This window comes from Gambusia affinis, linkage group LG03 (genome assembly GCF_019740435.1).
Source record: "Gambusia affinis linkage group LG03, SWU_Gaff_1.0, whole genome shotgun sequence".
NCBI lineage: Eukaryota > Metazoa > Chordata > Actinopteri > Cyprinodontiformes > Poeciliidae > Gambusia > Gambusia affinis.
Genome location: NC_057870.1, coordinates 28,569,986 through 28,596,222, shown reverse-complemented (window position 1 = coordinate 28,596,222; position 26,237 = coordinate 28,569,986). Strand labels below are relative to the sequence as shown.

General features: G+C 35.1%; 2 protein-coding genes across 2 annotated transcripts in view; both read right to left on the bottom strand.

Annotated features, from left to right (window-relative positions):
* The window catches only part of nos1 (nitric oxide synthase 1 (neuronal)), a 55,946-nt gene extending 49,377 nt beyond the window's left edge, over nucleotides 1–6,569 (bottom strand). Inside the window, exon 1 of the mRNA XM_044111060.1 lies at nucleotides 6,479–6,569. The gene's annotated coding sequence lies outside the window, so the exon portion shown is untranslated. The remainder of the gene's footprint in view (nucleotides 1–6,478) is intronic.
* A 13,069-nt stretch (nucleotides 6,570–19,638) lies between these two features.
* Nucleotides 19,639–26,237, bottom strand: part of ksr2 (kinase suppressor of ras 2) — a 106,865-nt gene continuing 100,266 nt past the window's right edge. Inside the window, exon 22 of the mRNA XM_044109620.1 lies at nucleotides 19,639–25,851. Within this exon, the coding sequence (XP_043965555.1) occupies nucleotides 25,845–25,851 (7 nt within the window). The 3' untranslated portion in view covers nucleotides 19,639–25,844. The remainder of the gene's footprint in view (nucleotides 25,852–26,237) is intronic.

Sequence of the window (26,237 nt, the reverse complement as noted above, 5' to 3'; positions counted from 1 at the left end):
ATAACATTCTTTTGAAGGGATCCCGGCCAGCTTCTTGTGCCTTCTGGAGCCACAAGGTCAACTATTCTCCGCTTTCAGTCGATGTGTGAAAATGTGCTTTCAGCATCTAATGTTATGGTTGGACATTGGAGAACGTGAAAAAGAAAGTGAATTAACTACCGTTTTTTCCCCCAATTAATTCATAGCGGGGATATGAATTTAAAAAGTAAACGGGGATCAAAGGCCGTTCTGCATAATAGCGTATTTTTTTGTTTAATCCGAGCATACGTAAAAAGGGGCAAGTTATTTTGGGCTCATGTTAAGACGGCAACAAAATGAACAATGCAAAGTTTCAAATGTGAACTTTTGGTTTCAGAAATGCATTTGTCGAATGTCTCACACGTAAAATATAACCCCTTGAATTTTCCGCAAATAAATAACAATAATAATAATCACTCCGTATTATTACCAAAAACAATTACTCATGAACAAATAGATAAATGTCCAAATAGATTTTTTTTTTTTTACATATAATTTTTCACCTAAACAAAATGCCAAAATCAATTCTTTTTTAAAAATGTTTGGTTTTCATTGCCGTCCTTTCTTGCGTAAGTGTACAGAAGGAGAAAAACAAACAGGATTTTCCCCATCAATCGCAAATCTAGTGTTATTTTCATCAGCAACAAGTGAAGTCACTTGACTTCATTTGAAAACCACACACAGAGGCAAAAAGCTGTAAATTTGCATCGTTTATATGATTTCTAGATTACTTTCATCACTCCTCATGATAAACATCGTCATATAACAGTGGGATGCGCAGCTTGGATAAACACGGACACTGGAGGAGAGAAACAACGACAGCGGGCTGAGATATTTCAGCAGCAGGAACTTACCCCTGAGAACAAGGTCGCTGTGTCTCAACGACCTGCAGCAGTGAAGTTGGGATAAAACTCCTGCGCTCTGCTTCAGCAGCGGCTGCACAGTTCTCTCTCTCTCTGGACCAAAGCGTCTCCAAGTCGCGCCCTGCCTCTCTAGAGACGAGGCATGCTTGTGGCTTTCTGCGCGCAGGGGCGCTATTTAAATACCAAGCGACGGGAGCCTCTGTGACGAGGCTGGGAGGGAGCCGTGCGCGCGCATTGAAATCTACTGCAGGTGGGTTAGGTAGCCGTCATAGTCAGTGACTGCGCAACAGTCGCCTCAACTCACATTCCACACTTTATTGGCTTCTGTGGTTTTTCACGGAAAGCAGGAAGACAGACAAAAAAAATTCTGGCCAACTGGGTAAACAAACACACTGAAAGTTTTCTAAAGCTCAAAATACTCAACTTACTTTACAAACTTGGTATGTAAAATGGTCCAATTAATTTCCATCAACCAATTACTTTAAAACTCAGTTTACAACATTCAAGTGATAAATAATATTAATAATATTAATAAGGTGGAGGGAAATTGTTTTTGTTAAATACAAGATCTAAAGCTTGGTGTGCTTATACATTTATTCTACTTTACTCTAAAGTAAACTAAATAAAATACTGTGCAGCCAGTTTCTTTAAAAAATAAAAAAAACAATGCAGTTGTTAGATAAAGTCTGGACTACAGTCTAAATCCAGCTTTTCTGTGAAAGCCTGGAGGTTTGCTGGATAACTGCATCGTACAATATAAAACAGGATAGAATCCCAATTTTCAAAGGTAGTCTGATATTCATCTTGCATCACATTATTGTTGTCTACAGACACAGAATCAAAAGTACAATCAAGATGAACAGAGGACAGCATTACACATTGATTAATGTTCCATGTTTATCACCAGGACTGACTGAGGTATAAAAGCATTTCTCAGTTTAATCTTATTAAAACTGTGGAACGGTGCATTTTTATTCAGATGGTAACAGTTTTCATCCTGGTTCAGAGCAGGATCACAGGCAATGTTTTTAGCTTATAGCATGATTTTTAGTACACAGATTCATAAAGTCTTCAAAATTTTCAACCAATAAAGCCTCTGATTTTTCAGCAGTGGATAGACTTTCATACTATGTGATGGTACAAGTAGTGCAAAACATTTATAACAAAGGTACAGATGGTAAATAAATCATAACTTCTATCCATTGTTAAAACCGGAGCTCTTCCATTCAATTGTAATGGGAACTTCAGAACAGTAAGATAGTCCAATAAAAAAACTTTGAAAGGCTCTCAAAACTGAACTTGAACTATCTGGGTGGGTGGGTGACAATTTTTGACAAATGCACAACATATGTGGAGCAGTTTAAAGCAGGTTTAGTTATACAAGACAATAAAAACAGCATACGATGTTTTGTGCACTAAAGTGCACAAAGCACAAAATGAATCATATGACAATTTAAGACTAGCCAAGACTTTGTCATAATTGAAACATGGAAGAACCTGTTCTTAATGGAAATAAAATAAACTTGTTGTCTCATTATACAGGTAGGTGTGGCAGAACAATACTAATACCCTGAGTAGTTTATGCCCTCAGTGATTATTTCATTATGCTGTGTGCTCAGTGCAGACAAAGAAAGTGTTTAGCGTAAACTGGAAGACAGATTCTGCTAAATGCAGGGCAAAACTGAATGTAAAAACCTTTTGTTGTAAATAAAAGTTACTTTTTATTAACCTTCTACTAAATGTGCAAGCCTGACAAGAAACACCTCGTGAAAACAACCTGGTCATTGTATTTTTTTCTTTAAGTTCATTTAATAACATTGGTTATTAATCTTATTTGGTTGTTAGGGTTAAAATTTCAGTGAAGAAAAGGTAGGAAGGTTAGAACAAGTTTAATTGCAATGAAATACACAAAAAATTCACAACTCGCATATGAGGGTTTTTGTCCTTTTAATCTAAACAGACTAATGCAATTAGCTTTGACTTCATGGCTACAGTAGTTTATGGTCTCCAGCTACATCATCATCACAGATAACGTCTGATCTTCTTGAAATGCTGGAAGTAGCAAGAAGGCCTACAACCTCTTGATGGCAAAAGGTAATTTTTACATAAATAAAGCAAATAATTCAAGCTTCATTTGTTGTTTTTTTTAACAATTTTCCTAAACACACCCACAAATCGCACAATCCCCAATACATAACGTAAAACAGTCTGGAAGTTCAACCTCTTTGATTAAAAGTGTATTCTATGTGGTCTGACAACTCAAACTAAGCATATCCTCTAGTAACTTTGCATCATTCACCTCAAGTAAATCACAATTTACTCAGTTATTCAACATGTTAAAAGGTCAGCGTGTCATATTATTGACTATGCCACTTCTTTTGCACAAATCTAAAAAACATTGAAAGGCTCTCAAAACTGAACTTAAACTATCTGGGTGGGTGTGTGACAATTTTTGACAAATGCACAACATATGTGGAGCAGTTTAAAGCAGGTTTAGTTATACAAGACAATAAAAACAGCATACGATGTTTTGTGCACTAAAGCGCACAAAGCACAAAATGAATCATAGGACAACTTAAGACTAGCCAAGAGTTTGTCATAATTATAACATGGAAGAGCCTGTTCTTAATGAAAATAAAATAAACATGTTGATACTGGTAGATGTGGCAGAACAATACTAATACCCTGAGTAGGTTATGCCCTCAGTGAGGATTTCATTATGCTGTGTGCTCAGTGCAGACAAAGAAAGTGTTTAGCGTAAACTGGAAGACAGATTCTGCTAAATGCAGGGCAAAACTGAAAGTAAAAACCTTTTGTTGTAAATAAAAGTTACTTTTTATTAACCTTCTACTAAATGTTCAAACCTGACAAGAAAAACCTTGTGAAAACAACCTGGTCATTGTATTTTTTGTTTAAGTTCATTTAATAACATTGGTTATTAATCTTATTTGGTTGTTAGGGTTAAAATTTCAGTGAAGAAAAGGTAGGAAGGTTAGAACAAGCTTAATTGCAATGAAATACACAAAAAATTCACAACTCGCCTATGAGGGTTTTTGTCCTTTTAATCTAAACAGACTAATGCAATTAGCTTTGACTTCATGGCTACAGTAGTTTATGGTCTCCAGCTACATCATCATCACAGATAACGTCTGATCTTCTTGAAATGCTGGAAGTAGCAAGAAGGCCTACAACCTCTTGATGGCAAAAGGTAATTTTTACGTAAATAAAGCAAATAAATGAGACTTCATTCTTTTTTTTTTTACAATTTTCCTAAACACACCCACCACAAATCGCACAATCCCCAATACACAACGTAAAACAATCTGGAAGTTCAACCTCTGTGATTAAAAGTCTATTCTATGTGGTCTTACAACTCAAACTAAGCATATCCTCTAGTAACTTTGCATCATTCACCTCAAGTAAATCACAATGTACTAAGTTATTCAACATGTTACAAGGTCAGCGTGTCATATTATTGACTATTCCACTTCTTTTGCACAAATCTAAAAAACACTGAAAGGCTCTCAAAACTGAACTTAAACTATCTGGGTGGGTGTGTTGTGTGCCCAGGCAAAGTGGTTTGATCACATAATTTGAAGAAACCAAAGACTACAAGTCACAACAGCAACTTTAGAGGTCGGATTTTTGCAAAGAATCAGATTAGAGGTTATTAAAAATATTTTTCTCCATTCCTCCCTTACTAAATGACACATGCACAATTGTGTGGGGTTAATAAACTTGATACAGTCAGTGTTCTCATGACAGGATCAGGTTTCGAAGCTCAACAAAATAAAAACAAAAATGTTCTGTTTTCTTCCCTTTCTACCGTGGAAGAAATACTAGCAGATTTCTTGAAAAATTTCCTTGCATCTCTTTCATTCTTTTTTGCTCCTCTATTCTTATCTTCCCCTTTCCTTTGTAACATTTTACCACATCGCCCACTTTTTTCATCCTCGTGTGTGTCCATTGAAATTAACCTAAAGCAATCAAGCATAATAGCCATTACTATATGAGGCTCTACTCATCAAAGTAGACCTGTTGGGCGTCTCCTTGGCACTCAGACGGGTGATTCACTTCCAGACAGGACTTATTTAAAGCAATAGAGAAAGAAAACAAAGCAAAACATGCCTTCCGATCAGAACTGGTTTCTTAACTTATGATCAATTTACTGGCAACAATTAACATAAAGTTAACAATTTACATTCCAAAGTAACAAGCAGACAATGACTGTAGTTTATTAAGTGTATGCTTTCACTCATAGATCTCAGAAACAATGCTGAGTTTTTAATCTCAAAAGAGAAAACCAACAAAAAAATGACTGTCTGCACAAATGTACTCAACCACTGAAAGCAAGAAGAACACGTGCTACAATGAGACTCAATTTTCTCTGCAATGTCCATAAAGAGGTGCTGGTCTATGAATAAATAGTTGGCAAATCTAGTTGTGTACTTGGCCAAGGTATATATGACTGGTCAGAAAAGATTTGGAGTCAAAGTAAAACTGAATAAAATCCAGTGAAGGAAAGTGATTTTTTAGTTTTTTTAATCAGCTTCTGATTTTGTATGTTTGCTCACTTACAAATTTGAAACATTTTTGTTTAGTTTATCAGTTTTATTTTAAAAAGGTGACAGAGGACAGATCAAAAATGTTCATAGCAAATTAAAATCATTTCCATCAAGATTATTGTTTATAAACATGAAGGCCAGCAACACCTCAGAAAAGGAGACAGGAGAAACATATTAGAATATATTTAAAGGATTTATTTTTAGAATCAGTCACACAGACGCTCATTCAGTGCACACATACACCCACCTTCCATGGTCGGCCGTGTCATTATGTCAATCACTTCCTGCTTGAGTGGGACCATCTGCCCTCTCATAAAGCCATACACCATGTGGATCACTGTGTAAAGCCCCTGCTTAACTATAACATTTCCCAGAGTTAAAACTCTTGGTAAAAATGACATTTGTTTCATTTTGCTTTTCTGAAACACTTTTCTGTTTTCACCAAGACCCACCATTTTTCAAAATGCACATTAACAAAATTTAAGTCTTAATATTGTCTAAACAAAACTTCTTTCCATTTTTAGCAGCTGTATACATTTACTACACAGCAAGAGCTTTCAAATAAGTTTATTCATTCAGATTTTAAAATGAAAAAAGTGCGTTAAGAAACTCATTAAATTAATTAATTAAATTAACTCAGAGGTAAATTTAGCTAGGGATTAGATTGAATTTCTCAATCATGAAGCAGATTTAGAAATTGTTCATAAAGCACAATTTCTAAATTTGATTCAAGCAAATATATTTATATTCTGCTGTGGAAAAATCACTATTTTTAAACATGCTAATCTAATCAATTGCTCCTTTAGAAAACATTGTGTTTTAAGATCTACACCTGGATTGTACAGCTTAGACTAAGATTATCTGATGCACATAATGAAAAACAACTTAGACTCCTACAGAGGACAACTTAGTAGACTTCAGGCAATTCCTAATCATAGATGTGACCAGAAACTAACTTGAACTGAGCCAGGTTAGGAGTAATTTTTCAATACAAAATAATGAAAACCATGAATGGATGTCTGCTGTGCATACCTTGGCAGTCCTTTAATTGTATGCACACCCCAGGTGTGCTACATTGATCGATGAGTCCTGCACGCCAGCCAAATGGAGAGGATGGACTAACTCCAAGACAACAGGGGGAGGGGCAGCACAGCTGGTACACATTTTAAACAAAATATTAAAAAAAAAACTTAGTTGAACAATTCTAAGACTTTGGGAAATTTTATTTTCAAATGTCCTGTGATATGTGATTTAGTAGTTGTAGTTTACTGGTGCAAGTAGTTTTGGAAAAAAGTACATATGTATTTTTATTTAACTTATACTGAGCAATATTTAGGGTAGAGAAGGTGAGGTTAATAGGTTGATGAGGTATTTTAATACTTTCTCATAACCTACTTTGGATATTCAGTAATAGTTTTGTAGGCTTCATTCACAGAAATGGAATGTGTGCCCTTTATGTTTTGGCGGTGTTTATGTCAAGTTCATATTTAAATTTTCTCTTTTTCTGTATCATTTGCACATAATGTTTTTGGAACATTTGACTTGAAAATCCATATGAACACAATTTTCCAATTGCGGCGTTTCCATTAAATACAAGACAAAATAAAATCACACGTGAATAAGCTTGCAGTTATTCCTGAGACACAAGATAAAATTGGTGACATCAACTATTATCCATTTGCAATTTTGAAATATCATTACCCTCCAGCTTTAGATGGATAAAAAATATAAAAGCTTTTTTTTTTATCATCTTAAGGCAAAAAAAACTTTCACTCTATACTTTGTCGGTGTGCCTTTCAGGGTTAAAATTACATTACAAACTGAATCTAGTTGCAGGACAGATGGTCCCTTAAATGTATATCTGCTTAACCAGACGATTTACCTTCAAGCTGCTTTCCTAAATTCATACTGATAAAATGGCTGTAAAGAGCCAGCAAGGGCACACACAGTTCATAAGTTCTTAAGTCTGTGTATCAGTGGAAAAAAAGGGGATTGGTTTTAGAAAAAACAAGATTTAGAAGTAAAAGTGTGTTCCATTTGAAATTTAGAGGATCATTAAAGTACTGGAGACAGATGTGCAGAACACATTAATCTTTTGACAATTTAGCAAACCAATATACAGCACATTTGCTCATCCAAGCACATGTAAAATCTAAATGCATCACACTACACTGAGAGGGCAATTTGTTAAGCAGTACAATTTTCCCCATAATCTATTTTACTCTTAGTATTTGCTTAATTTCTGCTATGGTACTAAATGTGTGCAAATGCAAACAGAATTTTGCTCCCTTATGCCACAAACACAGCAAATATATTGTAGTGATCAAAGATAATGTTCATTTTGTCATGATGTGTGTTTGTTGATCGACCAAAATGCAGAAAGTAGCTGGGAGAATGGATCATGTTGAAGGTTTAATGAAAAATGAAAATAAATAAGGATGAAGGGAGTGAGAGGAGAAGAAAAATAAGAAGAACCAGGAACAATAAGGAGGTAACAGGTTAGACATGATGAACAAGAACAAATGAGGGGAATCAGCAAGTAGGAACTGAGAATGAGGTGCTTAAGTACTGGGAGGTCGACTGCTCAACACTAGACCTGGGCTGATGAGCTAAAGAGTTACAGGTGTGGGGAGAGAGTAGAAGGCAGGTTGAGGAGAGTGAAAATGACACCTGGGCCGCAGGAGAGCACACTGGGGACTAGGAAATGAATCAAAACAAAATAACTAGACATAAGACATATAATACAAACTAAAGTAACTAAGACACAGTAAATAAACATGACTAGAATCACTAGGAAGGAATTGAAATAAAAATAGAAGCAATCCAGAACTTTTAGAAAGAGCTAAGGAACACAAATAATAAAGAAACCCAAACTAAACTCAATCAACCCAAGATCCAGTTAATATTTTATTTTTATTTTCATTACCAGAAAACTCCATGTCATCATCTTACAAATCCATTAAATGGAACATTAAAAAAATGTGTCTGGTTGAATGCATTCCTACCTGTGAGTTAAGTTGCAAACCATATAAGACACCAGAATTACACATTCATTTAACAAGTTCATTTAGAACAGAATTTTTAAATTGAAATTAAATTTGTATTAAAGTACAAAATAACAACATGAAGTCTTTACAAATACATTGTGCTTACAATTATTGCACAGAAAGTAGTCCTAGACCACTGAGCTGTTTTCTTAAACCCATGGTCAGTCATGGCAGGTGGGTGTTGGCATTGAGTTCTCCAACATGTTTCTTCTTGCTAAAAACGAAAAACAATTCTATAGGCAGTTAACCATACATCCTTTTAACCCTATACCGGTTAAACGGGAACAGCTGTAGAAAGGCAATTACAGGAAGGAATGTGTTTTCTTTGGAAATTTTGACCAGTTGGACTTACTTCCTGTTGGTGGGACTGTAGTCACAACACTCATTCAAACCTGTCCGTCCTCATTTTTTTTTGCAGCAGTAGATACACATACATTTTAAGTGTTGAAGATAACAAAAACAGTTTTTCAAAGGAAAGAAAATTCTTGAAAGCGTTAAAAGGTACAGAAAATTGTTTGTTTCTTGAATAATGAAACATTGAGGAAGTAACAGTGTCAAAAGTTTTCAGCCCAAAAAAAATTTATAAAAATAGCCAAAACTACAAAATGAGGTTGTTCTTACCCAGTTAAGATCCTGTTGTTTCTCACAAAAGAACAATTTAAAAGAAATGTATAAAAAGGAAACTTTTGAGTCAATATTTACAAAGGAAATCCACTAACTACAGACTGATGCAGTTCTTCTAAGTTTTACAGAAAAAAAAATCAAGCTGGTGAATCCATAAAAGATCTGGAGACAAGATCTGTGGTGATCAAAGCTATGATTTCCTAATGTTCTAAATGTGTTGTATTTAAGTTCTCTAAGTGAACTCAGAAGCAAAAATATGTGAAAGTATAGTCTTATTCCCATATATTTTAACTCTTTCATACATTTAGTGATCAACTCTTGGCCTGAAAAATAATTACTTAAATCTTCAATGAGATCAGGATGAAAACATGTTGAAAGCTTAAATATGATCTCTCAAAGAACTTTTGTCCTAGATCCACAAACATTGTTCTGCACCCAGGCTCTATCTTACATCTTACTTTCTGATTTGTCTCATTCACAAAGCAAATAGCACTAATAGTACAATGCAGTGAGGGAAATGTGTCTAAAACTGTAAAACTGTTTTGAGTAAAGTAAGCTTTTCTGGTTCAATGTAATCTTCTGCCAGGACCACAGCAAAAATTGGGTACTGGCAGTGGAGCAGGTCGTTTTTTTTTGTTGTTTGTTTGTTTTCTAATTGGGGCCTGCCACAGCATTACATGGGAAAAGCATTGAAATGCCTTCAATGCTGTCAATACATTAAAGGCACCTACTGTGCCTTCCAGGCGCCTACTGCCTTCCAGGCACCTATTGTTCTTCTGTCAATAGGACATCTCTTTATTGAGGCCTGCCATAGCAATGCATGGAATGCTTGCATTACGTGCATGCCTTCATGCAGCTAATGCATGAAGGCATGCACGCAGGGCCGGCCCAAGCCTCCATGGGGCCGTAAGCAAAATTTGGTTTTGGGGCCCTTTCGTTCTGCTAACAATGTGGACTGGCTGCAATCAGCAGTCTTATCATTAGGTCATTCACACACCTGCTATAAACATATTGCATCTCTGGCAGTGATGTTTACATTATATACATTTATAATAGGATACATTTATTGGCCAACTCATTTATCGATCAGTTGATTTCCTTCATTTTGGGGGATCATGATTGGCTGATACTTACATGTGAGGCCCATCTTATCCCCTAATCTTATCTTCGTCAGCAAAGGTTTAAAATTCAGCCTCTGTCCTCTTCTGCTCTACAATGAGAGGTGTGACTGACAGACCGGCCCACCAGGTCAGGTCTCCATGTTTACATTTAAAAATATTCACCCCATTGTTGACAACCCAGTGATTTCTTTTTTTTTTTTTTTTTTGCTATACTGTATTTAGCAACATTTCAGACAAAGAAATGATATCAGCCAAAATCAAAATCAGCAGGTCAGACTTTTTAAAGATCGGTAACCAGGGATTGGCCAGAAAACTGCAATCGGTGCAGCCCTACACACATATTCATGGCATTCTTTGATTAAATACATTTCTCTTAAGCGTTACTCCAATAGCTAAACATTTAATTTATACCAGGTGAGTCTTTCTACCTTGAGAATGTGAATCGGTACTGGACTGATTCTGAGCCTTCAAATGATTTTAACAGAAGTTTCACATAACTTAGAAGTTGATGTAAAAATAGTTTGTTTTAGCCACAAAATGATTTTGCTCAGCAACAAATAACATATCTCCAACTACAGCAGAACAGCTCATTGATGTAGCAACTATGTAGCCTGACCTAAAAACATTTTGCTAGACAATGTCAAACATTGAGAAGTTTTAATTATTATTAATTATTATTATCAAACGTTTTCAAACACGGCGTTTTGAAGCCAAAAATACTTCAAAAATATACAAAGCCAAGCAGGAGAATCGACTTATTTAAAGTTTAAACTCAGTTTCACATAAATACAAACAGTAAATGTTTGGCAGTTGAACTGGACCGTTCCAGGTCGCTATCAAGCTAATTTTCTATTAGCAGCTTTACAAATCTTTTACATTATATTACATTACCAAGGCACGTTAAAACAAAACATTATCTTGGCTTTTTTTCTGTTCTTCCTCTTTCTTTTCTCCCTCCCTGAAGGTTAATTCCTTTTTTTGAGACATTGTTTTGCTTACTTAACTTCTGACCCGAAGTTTGGATGCGCACTGCACATTGCACAGCAGCTCGTTACCAGCGAAGCATGCGGTACCTACCGCGGCCACCAGGGGCCCCCAAGAGCATTTTTTAAAATTTATTTATTTATTTATTTATTTATTTATTTATTTATTTATTTATTTATTTATTTATTTATTTATTATCTATAAAACAATAATTTCTACATACATTATCACATATATATTGTTGTAAAAACAAATAGTGAAATTGTGTGTTTTTGATATTATAATGACAGAAAATATTACAACAAAAAAAAAATAATAAAAAATCAGCTCCTCTGAGGGGGCCCCTTAGTGGTCCTAGGCCCCAAAGCGGCTGCTTAATTTGGTTATGCCTTGGACTGGCCCTGCATGCACGTAATGCCTTCATGAAGCCATGCACATAATACATGCCTTCCATGCATTACAAGGAAGGCAATGCATATGGAGGGCATTTCCTATGCATTGCTCTTCCTTAGGTGCATGGAAGGCACCTAAGGAAGAGCATTGTTCTTCTGTTAATAGAATGTCTATTTATTCGGACGTGCCATAGCAATGCATAGGGATGGCAGTGACTAACTTGCAAAGAAAGTTACTTTTTAACTGCTTTAGAGGGAGACACTGTTTGCTTTAGCAGATGCAAATATTTATTTGGAATGGCTTTACAAGTTTGGCAGACATAAAACTCTTTTTTCAGCTTGTGCATGTTTAATCTCCACAGCCCTTTAAAGCTTTAGTATTACTGTTTGATCTTTCCATTCTTCAAGTACTATGTTTTTTGTTTTTTTTTTCAAATTTAGATTTCTGTCATAAATAGCCCTTGTTTTTTTTTGTTTTTGTTTTTTTGGGTTTTTTTTCTTATTGTTTGTTTTGCTAAGGAAATATGCAGTTTGGCATTTAAATCACACTGTGCCTTCTCAACATGAAAATTTGCAGCTCATACATTGCCAGCTTTGATTAGCATTGCCAGAGAGGTCAAGATTAAGTGGGCAGAACGGAAAAAACTGAAATGAGACTTAAAAGGTCTGAATATGTCCAAGATGGTGCCAGTAGTTCCCCACCGATCATAATTTTGGAGCACTTTTATTTTTATGTGGTCCAAAACATAAAATTAATGTGGATTTGCAGGCGATGGGTGGAACCTAAAATCTCTTAAGACCCATGGGCCACAGAGAGACAGAAACTCCTCTGGGCAATTTTATGCAGAATCTTTCACTTGAAAAGAAAACACCCACATTGTGTTGGAATTGAGATCATCTTGTAACCAGCAAATTGAGCAACTAAAAGGGTCAATGCTGTAGAACGAAAGACCAAGGATTACAAAGAGCCACAGGCAACACTCAGCATAGAAATTAGCTGTTTTTGCACTTTGTTGAGGTCATCAGGCAAAACCATTATATGCACAGAAAATCTCTGCATTTTTGTTGCATTTCCAATTACTTACAAAATGTTGAGGGTGATAACAGTAGCCAAAGGTGTCAACACTGAAAAGCTTGTGGGTGGTGTGCAAAAGCCTGCATTAAATATTTGAGCTGTGAGAAGTTTTCAAATATTTAATGCTTTCTCATTTTACCCAACTCTTGCTTACATTTCCAAATATTTTAGAACACATTGGATGAATCCACATTTGTTGTGCAATTTACAATGAAGCTTATTTTTGTTTGATAACCATTTCATAAAGATTTTTTAAAGTTTTTTGAGAACATTGTTCAGACCTCTTATCTACAAAATTCACATTGACAAAATTATATTTTTAAGCACGTCTTTAATATTGCCTTGCAAACATATTAATATCACACAAAACATATTAATGGGGCGGTGATATGCACTGTTCAGGCACATAGAGCCATTTTATAGTGCAATCAAGTAACTATGTTACTGTTAGTTTAAGGAATTTGGTATATAGCATAGAAAACGTAAAAGATATTTGACTTTGCAATTTGACCTCTCTCTTCAAGAATTTGTTTTTACCAACTTCAGCACGTCTTCACAGGTTCATAACAATGCCTTTCCATTATGCAATTCACAACTGTTTTTAGGAATGCACTTAATAACTTTGTTGCTATATTTAGCAACTTTTCAGACCCTTTTAACAAAATCTTTTGAAAATAGTGACTAGCAACTTCTTTTGTTTTATTTTTTAAAGGTTTGATTTTCTCTAGTGGTCTTTATTTGAGAATGGTCAGACAGGAAAATGGGAAATGACAAAAGTCATCTGGCCAGGACTCAAACTTGTGACAGCCTTGACAAGCTCTAAGCAGAAAAAAAAAAAAAAAACCTGTGCTATTGTTTGCCATGATAAGAAAACATTTCAGCATGTTCTTCAGTGGATTAGTGAGATCAAGTAGTTTGTCTGGCTTTCAACTTTTGCCCCTGATCACCCTTTTGGGTCTGCTACAGTAAATAGAGCATGAATGTAACATTATAATCCACATGAGGCTGCTTTGTGGAGTTTTAGCATATAACCTCTGTAGATGTTGAAATGACTTCAGTGTAGCACAATAATAGGCTCCATGTGAGAGTCAAACTACTTCAAATTCATAATCTATAAGTGAGGGGATGAGCCCACTGGAGCTATTGATCTCAACAACTTTAAATTAGTTGTGGAAAAACTTTTCCAAATGAGCACAAATTTAGTTTTGTGTTGCAGAGGTCCCCAGTGATTTATGCAGACATGGCAAGCGACCATAATGGCTGCTGCATATATCAACACTTTCTCTGAGGAAAAATAATAATGAATGTTGTTTAGATGGGAAACAGCTAATGCCTTTATCTAATAAATGCCTAACAATATCATTATATTAGACATTGATGTTATTGATGTTGCAGTGCATCTTCTTCTTTTTTCACACTTGCTGCACACCTATGAAAAGGCTCACTGCACCCTGGGTAAAACAGAATTACATTTAAAATAATAAAGTTAGGCGTGCTGCGGTGGCTTAGGGGATAGCGCGACCCACGTTTGGAGGCCTTGAGTCCTCAATGTGGCCGTTGCGGGTTCGATTCCCGGACCCAGCAACATTTATCGCATGTATTTCACCCTCTCCTTCCCACCCTACTTTCATATAAGGGACATTAGAGCCCACAAAAGAACCCCTGGAGGGGAGGGGAAAAAAACATAACAAAGTTAATCATTTTTGAGGACTTAAGCTTGCGTTTCATCACACTGTATGAAATGCATGCACCATAGATATGAGACATGTGGGAGAGTTTTATCATACAAGCCACAATCTGAATGTGTAGAAATGAGATCAGAAAATCTCAGTCCAATTAATGGAGTTAATTATAGAGTTAATTACAGTGTTTAATAGTAAGCTGTAAATAGTTGTGCTTTACAACCAGGCAGGTTTTTACTACAACTCCATGAATTTTGATGTAAATGTCAAACTGAAGTCAGTCATAACAACCATATGGTCTGTTCAGTCAATGTGACTTTTCTGATAATCATAAAAAGTGGGGGAGTTTGATCTCAGAGCAGAACAGCGTCTTTGGGAAAGGAAATGGTTAAAGGCTGGTCTTATGTTTGCCTGTGTATTTGAGCATGTTCCCATCTGATGCCAAACTGCTGCACAGTTATACTTATACAGTGGCTCAGGATGTTTCATTGCTAATGTAAAGCATTGTCTTCCTCACGTTGATGTTTTGATGCACATTTTCAGTTCTGTAATCTATATTAAAGTAAAGATTATCATTATACTGCAGGATATTTTGAATCAGAATGTTTGATCTGCTTGTTGAGCTTAATGTAAACAATGAATCTGTGTGGGAGATATAGCTTGTTCTTTAGAAATATACCAGACAAAAAAAAGGTGCAACAACACTCTGTCATTAAAGTTGTTTTACTTCCACAATATATTATTTAAAATATTTACCTCTTTGTGAAGCTATTTTCTTTTTGTTATGTGCTGATCTGATCACCCTGATCCATGAAAATCCATGGTTTAAAATGGCACACACACACCTAGGGAGAATTTAGAGAAACCAATTAACCTGACAGTCATGTTTTTGGACTGTGGGAGGAAGCCGGAGAACCCGGAGAGATCCCTCGCATGCACAGGGAGAACATGCAAACTCCATGCAGAAAGATCCCCGGCCGGGAATCAAACCCAGGACCTTCTTGCTGCAAGGCAACAGCTCTACCAACTGCGCCACTGTGCAGCCCGCACTTCCACAATATATTATTTAAAATATTTACCTCTTTGTGAAGCTATTTTTTTTGTTATGTGCTGATCTGATCACCCTGATCCATGAAAATCCATGGTTTAAAATGGTTCCTGCTTCACCACACTCAAATAATAGTAATGGGTCCTTTCTGCACATCTTGTTTAACTTCAGGTATATGTAAATCAGTCAGTTGAATCATGTGTGGAGGACAAAGTATTTGTCCATAAATACACTTGATATGGTTACCAACTGTTACCAAAATATGCTCTCCAATACAGAAAATATATGGTTACATATTTTGTGGAAAATATGTAACCATATATCACAGAAATAATAATGTAGTCTACAGACACCAATGCAACAGGCAGGCATACAATCTTTACAGTTTGAACCTCAGACACCAATATATTGGCTGGATATACAAATAAGTAAGAGAAAACTTATTTTCAGGACACACTTGATATAAACCATTTTCCATTCTTTCTTCTGGTGTAACTGCAACCTAAGTTGTTAACACTGTCACCAAAACTGCCATGCTATTTAGGCTCAGTAATCATTTAATTGGTGACAGATTCTTTTTATTTATTTATTTTTTTACTTTGGCATTTAAACTCTGTAGTGGTCATATAATGCTGCCTCAAAGGAGAAACCTAAAACCATTCCCCTCAATTCAAAAATAAAGACAACAATGACTAAATAAACATGGACACAACACTTTTATTTAACACGTCATTTACTACTTGACAACAAGTGGAAGAAAACTGGCATGTGTCAGTCAATTTAAAGCTTGTGTTCACCTGCAATATAGGATTAGGATTTAGGAAATTAAACTATAGATATAAGAAACACACCTCTGAGTCACAGGTAAGATGTAGCAGATTCTCACAGCATTGAAATTGATAAAAAATAAAAAAGTATTGAGTCCATATGAAAAGAATTCCCATTTCACACACACTGTATTTTGTTAACAAAATCAATTTTTTCAACTTTGATCTTATGGTTTTGGAATCTTGTTTTCTCTGAAATTTTTTTTCAAGGGACTAATGAACACAAGGTGATTGCAAGGAGAGTCCAGATATCTCCAATTAACTGTAATTTACTGTAATTAAGTGTGTGGTAGGGTAGAAAACCCTCTTTAATCAGTGACAGCATTAGGAGCGGCTGGTTTCCACTCCCAGTTTGGCAGCATCAGCTCAGCTTGTCCAAAGCAAACTATTATTATTATTACTAAGTTTCCTATCAAAATTCAGGGTACTTGATGGAAGTTCAGTATTACAAAACTACTTGTATGTTTTAAAATGTATTTCTATGTTGTTATTATTGTCCCATTTAGAGTACAAATGGGAGGGACATCTAATCATTACCCCAGGATGCAAAACAGCACATTCAAATGCAATTGGAGGTTTCAGTTGAAAAAAAGTAGTGTACACTTTTGCTTCTACTTCTCTTTCTCCAAAAAATGTATGTTATACAGGAAAGAAATGCAGGTTTTTTCAGATTTTCACCCTGATGAGCTATAGGAGCTAATAGCTTATTTGCTGAAGACACTGAGTTCCACTGAGTTCATTGAAACCAAAAGAAAAACTAGCTGTTAAAGAAACATGGCTGACATAAAAATGTCAGTGTCAGTGTGATTTGTTGGCTTTAAACAGAATTTGACACAAATAAAAACCTTTTCATCCACTCAGATGGACTTTTTTTTTTTTACCAAAGACAAACAACTCAGAGTAGGGAAGTGTTTCTGCCGCAAGAGACTTAGCCTTACATGTTTAATCCAGAGTATGACTGATAATCCATGAGTCATGAAGGTAGCAGGTAGCATGGCTGCTGAGGCTTAAAACAGTGGTGACAAGGACAATGAATGTTTTCAGACTCTAAACGGTTCACATCTATTCATATGACATTTACATGTTATTCGTTTGATTGATGTACATTCTTGGTTGTTACTGGTAAACAGTGTATTGAACAACCACAGAGATGACATAAAAATCTACTGTTATAAACATTACAAAGTCTAAATATATCACAAACCAAGCAGAGGATTTAGCTTTGTGACGTGTGTAAAACTGAATAAGGTATTGTACTAAATACAATGCAAGTCATTCTTCATGCTGGAATTTTTAACACACCCTGGATTACGTTTCATTTTCTGTCATGCTGTGGAAATGGCTTGTATAAGTGGACCCATCATCGGTCCATCTGTTTGGTAATCATTCTTGGCATTTGTGGTGAATGACTGCACCTGTTTTGCAGGTCAAAACATAAAAACTTAATGCTTGAATATAATGCTGTCTGTTCTAGCCCTGTTTTGTTGCCAAAGTATCTGGAAGTGTAGTGGGGATCATCTGTACACAGATCTAGTTAATACAAAAGTACTTTATATCTTAGGCTTTTAAAAATGTTACCTTAAAGACGCTGACCAATAATCTCTCCCCTTTTGAATAAAGAAGAATGATCAGACATTTAGCTAAACCAAATACAGCAAAATATGAAACATCAGTAGGCGTTTTTGTCTATAAACTTTATGCAGCAATCATAAATTTATTTAACACTTTATTTGCATTCCTCTAGTGTGACTTTTCACCATCACAAATTATTCTGTGAAATAGATGCTTACCCAGTGCAGTTTAAATCAGAGTTCTCTCAGTCACACAGAAACCTTTTCTTTTAAGTTTGCTGATTTGAATTCCCACTTTAAAGTCTGAAATTAAAGATTGTATCTTACCTTGAATCTGAAGAGGTCAAAGACACCTTTGGTTTTCACAGCTTTCCCGTAAGTCTGCATTCTGCTTGGATTCCTTTTATATGTACCACACATGTCACAGTTGCTATTTTTGCTTTAACCTGTGAGAGTTCTTACAATTATTTAGTCTACAGATTTAAAGACTTAAGGGAGGGATCAAAGTATGTAGTATTTTTTTTCTGAAGTATGCATGGTCGTCGTTTTAGTGTCAGCAGTTTTAGTAAATAATAAATCTTTTCATAAAAGATTTTAATAAATCTTTGTACTTCATTCAGAGATTCTCAGTTGTTGGGAGTTAATTAAAAGCTGTGTGTTTGTTTTGTTTTTTTCCTGCCGTATGGCGATAAAGTATTCTGTAAACCGGTTTGTTCTCATTAACTTGTTAATTACATAGACATTGTTGGTCCTTTTTTGTCTCAGAGCAAATTATAAAACTGGCAAAAGAAAAAATTTATTTATTGGTGCACATTAATTCACTATGGTTCCCAGCAGAAGTTTTATTATAATCTATTGAGTTATGAAGTTATTGGAATATGTAAAAAATGTTTACCAGGGTATATTTTGACTTCTGAGATTTTGCTTATGCTATTTACTGTAGCTATAAGAAATAAAACAAAACATAGCAGCATACACCATTGGTTGAAATAGAGTAAGGTATTATCTTGCATTATAAAACTTACTATCATCTGAAAAAACCTTACACATTTATGTTAATATTTTACTACCAAAATATTCTACACTAAATATACAATGGTATCTGTGGCTGTGGATATTTACATTAATGTGATTCCTTAGTTTTATTTATTCATTAGTTGTTGTATTTTTTTTTTTTTTTACAAATTTGCAAGAATTTGGAAAGCTTTTCTCACATTTATATAATGGAGTATTTGTGTGTAGTGGTTTGAGGAAAGATATTAATTTAATACCATTTGAAATAAGGTTGCAACATTGCCAAAGACTGGCACCAAACACACACCATGTGGGAACTTAAAACACCAGAACTATAACTATAAAAAACACACTGGATGCCACTTCTGTCCGAAATGAAAAAGAGAAAAATGTTCATCTCTATGATGTCCCAGGTTTTGTTTTACAGATAAAATTCCATTTTCTGCTACAACTTATGAGAAATAGTGTTAAAGTTGCCTCTCCTTGGTCAATATCAAGAGAATAATAAATTAACTTTCTAAATTTAATGTCAAAGCAACATAAGCTGCATTAATAGGAACATTAATGATGTCTCAGGGCATAATGTGAGTCATGCTGTTTGCTTTTTTTAATCAACAATCCTGTCTCATGGGACAGATGCTCAGCGATAAAAGGTTATTAACCATAATAGGCTAAAGTTTGTGGTATGAAATAAAGCTGTTGCTGTGCCAACCTGATGTTTCTTGAAAAACACCTTGTCTGATTCAGTCCAAACATTTCACAAAAACTTCACACAAAACACCAACATATGACTTCATTTATTAATGTTCCTTTTTTTTTCTTCTTCTCTCTTCTGGACAGAAGAACAAATTTAAATGTTGCACAAAAAACACAAATTTTATAACAAGGCCTGTAGATTTGAATTCAGTGACATTCAGTTCAACAGCAGAAACTAAATCATTTCTTGAAGGGTAGAAAACTTTTATAAACATCTGTACAAATTATACAAATGACGACTCATTACGAGTTCAAATGACAGATGGGCTCCTTTCCGTGTAGACAGCATTGTTTGTCATGAGAATGATGATCCGGGTAATCGTGAAGAACAAGAGATTGATTTTGAGGATCAGGTTACGGAGGTGATTCGTCTCAAGTCAGGAAAAGGAGCATGATAGATCAGACAATGATTGTTTTGCAGCAAAGCATCTTGCAGACATGAAGGAAATGGCATGTATTACTGTACAAAGGGCTGAGCATTGTACAAAAAATAATTATTTTTCACAGCAAGCAATTTCTACTGAAATGGTAAAAGCAGATTCAGAGAACATTAGAATGAGCATTTGTAGTTGTTGCCTTTAGAAAAAAGGTTACACTGAATATTCAGGTTAGTCTGTTTATGTTGGATCAACTTTCCCCCCTTGGAAAAGCTGCCTGTAATTGACATCATCCTGTACATGCTCAAGTTTGATGTTTATTCAGTAATAATAAGGTTTTTCAAGATTGGCAAACAAAACCTACTGAGAAGAAAACAACAGGATTAAAGTTCTTTGAAAAAAGTATTTATGCTCCTAAATGTTTTTCAGGTTTTATCTTGTCACAACCACAAACCTCAGTGTATTTCATTGGAATTTATTTGATAGATTTACACAAACTAATGCATAATTGTGGATAATGGATAAAGGGAGTAAGGATTTTAACTTTCTTTTTTTGTTTTTAAATGCCACATTTGCTGTCAAATGTCACCTAATTGGTAAAGTATCCCTTTGTATGTAATGTAGTTATAAGTGCAGCTGTCCAGTGAATGCATTAGGTACTTTACGGACCATTGGTGAACAAACTTTTAAACAAATTTCAGCCTCTGGGTGTGCAAAACTAGTGGAGACATGTTGCAACTATAATTTCAGTACATGCAAATTGCAGCTCTGAAACTATGGTATTCACTCCACACTTTAGGGATGTTTTATTTGTAAAAATATATGTATTCATATAATTCTCTTACTTCACAATTATGCATAACTTTATTTTGGTAAGTCACAGAAAATTTCTGTAGAAAATACACTGCAGTTTGTGGTTTTAATGTGATAACGTGTAAGAAAGGTCAAGGAGTATAAATAATTTAGCAAAACTCCATATGAAGGCCTTTTAGTGTGCTCCCTTGTACAACGTAACAGTCACATAGAAATGATTTTTTTGAGTCCCTGTCTTCACAATCAAATGCAAAAAGTAACAATGTATTGAAAGCAATTAGTAGTGGAAAAATGTGTCTTTGCATTTCACAAACTCATCTTAGTTTGTCATAGAAACCTAGTTTTTACCCAGATTACTTTTCATGTGTCACCAATAAATATTTTTGATTTGATACAGAAAATTAGGCAAGCAGGAGAGCAGATAATGCCTCAATTTGCAGGCTAATGCTCTTCACTCTGACTAATATATTCCTGTTTTAATTTTGGATGTTGTGTTTTTCGTATTTGATCCTCACATGTTCCATTAGCTAAGTTCCATTAGCTAAGTCTCCAAGTTGGAGAAAAGTAGGTCTGTTGCTGTCTGCCCACACTGTGTACACTCATACAACTCACTAATTGTAAAACAATAAAATAAATAAATAAAACTGGCTCTCAAAGATTTAAACTTCCAGTTATTTGTTAAGTTAAGCCAGTGTAGAACAGAATATGAGAATATGTCTTGCACACAATGAAATGTGGTTGGCAGATTGTCCTTTGAGCTTCTAATGACAAGATTCACTCAAAGCAAAGTTATGTGCTCTTTATGTTCTACTAGAATTTAATCCAACAATTGACAAAAGAAGGTAAATAAATAAATTTGAAAAACTGCAGTGAAAATTGTGCTTATTTCCACCCATGTCAGTGGCTTTCACAGGCTCTTACTTCACTCATATAACAATTATGTAACACACTGTCCAGTGCTTTGCACAGTGTTTACATACTTTAAACTTTTTTCACATTATCACATTTCATCCATGTTTGAATTTAGACCAACAAAAAGAAGCCCAAAATTGCAAAGTGGAAGGAAAATTATACTTTGTACTTATTTTCAAGAAACAGAAATGAAAAGTTTATTATATGTTTTTCTTCACCTAAAGTCCAGTGCAACCAAATTCCTTCAAAAGTCACCTAAATAAATTTATGAAACAATGTGAAGAAGAACCATGCTAGAGCAAGAAAGTTATCCTTCTGACTGTTTCCAGCTAGGTTATAAAACCAAAATTTAACATTTGAACTTTTAACTAAAATGCCATGTGTGGAAAAAATGACCTCTTTACATATTCCTTAACAGATCATTACTATGAATACATCTACTTTATGAATCGATTGACAGTTATGATCTGTTAAGAAATATGTGAATAGGTCATTTTTGTCACACATAGCTTTTTAGTTAAAAGTCAAAATGTTAAATTTGGGTGGTATCAGTGGAACATGGAGGTGGCTGTGTCATAATGTGGGAAAGCTTTACTCAGCAGGGACAGGGAAGCTAGCTTGATGCAGGATAATTTTCTTAAACATAATGCCAGTACAACATAGAATAACGATGATCAAAGGCAATTAATGTGTCAGAATTGACTGGACAAAGTTTGTAAGTGTTGAATTAAAATTTTGTGAAACTTAGTTGAGAATTTAAATTGTTGTTTACAAACACCATTCATCAAACCTGACTGAGCTTGAGCTATTTTTTAAAGAAATTAGAAAATAATTATATTGATGCACAAAGCTCATAGGGGCATATTCCAAAGCACTTTAACTAGTCAGTGCACCAAAATAAATTCCAAAGTCTTCATATTTTTGTTTGTTAAAAAAACATTAGACATTTTTATTCCGCTTTATTACTATACACTATTTTTGCATTAGTGTACTTCAGAAAATTCTTATGAAATGAACTGAAGCTGAACTTGGAAATATATTGGAAATGTATTCTCACTGTAGAACGCACAAGGAAGCCACTGAAAGATCCATCTTTATTGAAAAAACATACTCATTAAAAAGAAATTAGCTGAAAATTAAATGTGAGAGTAGTTTTCAAAACAAAAGAGAACCTGGACATCTAAAAAAAAAAACAACAAAATAAATAAGCACTTTAGTAAAATACTGAACTGTATGTTCTCTTTGTTGTTTATTGCATAGCCTTGAGGTTATTACACACCTACATGTGTGGGGGAAGAGTTTGAATATCCAGTTAGCTCGCTGTTTTCAACAAACATAAATATCTATTTTCTAGCTGTATTTTTTGTGGTTGTGCCTGTACAAATGCTGTGCACGTTTATTAGAAAATAAAAAATAAATAATTCTCAGATCCCTTGGTGATTCAATGTTTCAGAAGCAAATTCTTCACAGAAAGGACAAGACATTCATTCTACCGGATGCAAAATATCAATAGAGGTATTTCACATTCTTGTGGTTGCTATTGGACTTTTGAAATTTATTCCATTCTTTCTCAGTGACTTGGAAGAGATTAATTTGCTTCTTCAGACAAACGCGTGTGCCGATTTCTAAGTTAGCAGACCATGTAATAGAATCAGTTAAACTCAGATAGTGTCATTGGAAAGTATAAATATCCTCCTTTGGCTCTCAGTATGTTTCAAATATTTTCAGAAGAATAACTCCTGAGCTTGACTTGTAATCAAACAAATATATTTTCTTTCAGTTTGAATTTATTTCTAAGATTCAAGAAAGTATGGTTGACAAATGCTCTGATAAAACTACAATCTATGGTAAGTGTTGGATTTTTGAAACTTTCTGCAGCTGAAATGTTCTAATGCATATTAGTGTCAGTGTGTAAAATAAAATGTTTTGTTTTTACAACCTTAGTTGCTGAAATGGCCCTAAACAAGGCACTTAACTCTCAACAGCGCAAATGCAGCTGATTAGTGGCCACTTAGAGAATAAAATGTCTTTGACATGCTCACGTTCCAAATTACAGCATTAATATTTTTGGTTAGCATTATTTGGCTAACATCTAGAGCTTATTTTCTTTTGCAAATAGGTTTCACTGTCAAAAAAATAAATAAATTAAAAATAAAAATTATGGTGTTTCATTCTGTTTCTCTAATTGATGCATTACTTTGTGCTCTACCAGCTGGCAGAATTATTATGTGACTGTTTAAAAAAATCTGTTGTTTTTTAGAAGAAATGTGGGCATGAATCATAAGAGGTTTTGAAATCAATTTTCTTTGTGAAAACCACAATCTTTTCCTGACACCAGGATTGGAACCAGAAGGTAATCAATTTAGTTATATTTTCAGCAAAAGCACATAGAGTGTCATTTCTGAGGTAGTAAAGATTTAATTTCTAATGCTCAACTAATTTAAACACTGGAAATAATTAGGAATAGTTTGAAATTGGCAAACTAGCTGAGTTGAGCACTTTAATTGAATCCCTCAGTGCATGTGAACAATCCAGATGTTAATGCAGAATAGTTGAAATATGCTGTGATTTTTACAGATGATTATTGTTGTGTTGATTTTTGCTCAATAAAAGCTTTTAATTGTTTTGAATCTGTATCTCCTTGTAATTTAGTTCTGGCTAACTGATTGGGGTCATAATGTTAGCTGACAGCTTTACCAAGCTGTTTATACTATCGATGTACTGTACACATACAGATACAGCACACTTAGCACACCTTGTTAAAGGTCTTCTCCCGGCAATTTTTTCCAATTTATTTTTTATTTTTTTGTTAAGGAACAAATTAAATGAACATGCATTAACATCTTTGTTAAGTTTGGACAGAAATGAGCATGTTAAAAACAGATTTTAGATTGGCAGCAACAAAACCAGGAGCAAGTCTTCCTGGGGGCAGTTTGAGCTAATTACAGATTTTGACATTATAAGCTTTCTATTGATGTCAGACACATAGAAATAATAAAGATGTGGCCATTTCAATGTTAGCACTCTTCAAACAATAATAGGGAGAAAACAGGCATCAATGTGTCAGAAATATTATCCTCAAACCTAATCTGGTAGCTGAGGCTGTCAACAAAGGCTGTTCATTTAGATTTAAAAACTTTTGCAGACAAGGGTGAGTGTTTGTCTTGCTTATCTAGTTGGAAATCTATATTTTTACAGGTTGTTTAGCTTTTTTCCATTTTCCAAAAAGGCTGTGAGCTTTGTCTTGGAGTCGTCTGTGAACCCTGAACTTTAGTGGAATTAAATCATGCCTAAATACACACTAGACCATGTAATAGAATCAGTTATACTCAGATAGTGTCAGTGGAAAGTATAAATAAACGAGGAACGAGAAATGATAAATGAGGAACTATGTTTTGTTTCTCAGCTGGCCGGGAAACACCATGGGATTCCCCAGGAGAAGCTGGTTTTGTATGTGACAAGCATTTTTTAAAAAAACAAAAAGAAAAATTTTAAAGGTTTGAAAAACTCATTTTTGTGGAGATTTTATAGGCTGCTTGAAGGTAAAATTAGAATACGACTGTCTATGCCTCAGAATCAAAACCATGAATTTCTAAATTTGTTAATTCATAGGTACCAAAAAAGATGGAAGGGTTCTTTCAGAGCTGAGAAAGACTGAAAGCTATGTTTATTATTTTTTTCATCACTGTATGATGTATTGGAAATTATAATAAACCACAGGAGTTGTTACCATAAATGTTGTGATAATGTAATATATTCAAAGAACAGAAAATACATTACTTGCTAAATTAGATCTTATCAGAAACAGTTTAGCGGGTGAGCTGCTGAGAATGTGTCTCTTGGGATCTAAGCTTCACAATCATCTTCAGGCATAGAGTGGAGAAAGGCCTCTCTGTTTGAAAGTCTGCGGTTTTGTTTTATGACCCACCCCAGCAAAGTGGGCCAGTACTGACCGCTAAAGGGTCCATTCAGGCATGAGGGCACATGTACAGTTGTATGTACGTGTCTGCGCTATGGCAGGAAGAACAGGCAGGAATAGATGGGGTTGAGGAAGCAAGGTGGAGCAAAGAGAGCACAGGTGGCAGGGCAGGCAGGTGGGCGGTGAAACAGATGTGAGCAGAGCAGTAGACGAACATAGTCCCTTCGATGTCTCCGTTACAGCCTAGAGCAGGAAGGGGAAGGGAAGGAAACAAAAAGAGCATTAAATTGGAAGGTGTCTCGACAAACAGCCTTGCAGGACTCTACACTGTAGGCCACAGGTATCAATCTCCAGTTCTCAAGGGCCAGTGTCCGCCAACTTTTAGATGTGCCTCTGCTGCACCACACCTGAATAGAATAATTAGGTCATTAGCAAGGTTCTGAAGAACTGATCTACACAAGGAGGAGGTAATTAAGCCATTTCATTCCAGTGTTTTGTACCTGTGGCACATCTAAAACCTGCAGGACAGCGGCCCTTGAGGACAGCGGCCCTTGAGGACAGCGGCCCTTGAGGACAGCGGCCCTTGAGGACAGCGGCCCTTGAGGACAGCGGCCCTTGAGGACAGCGGC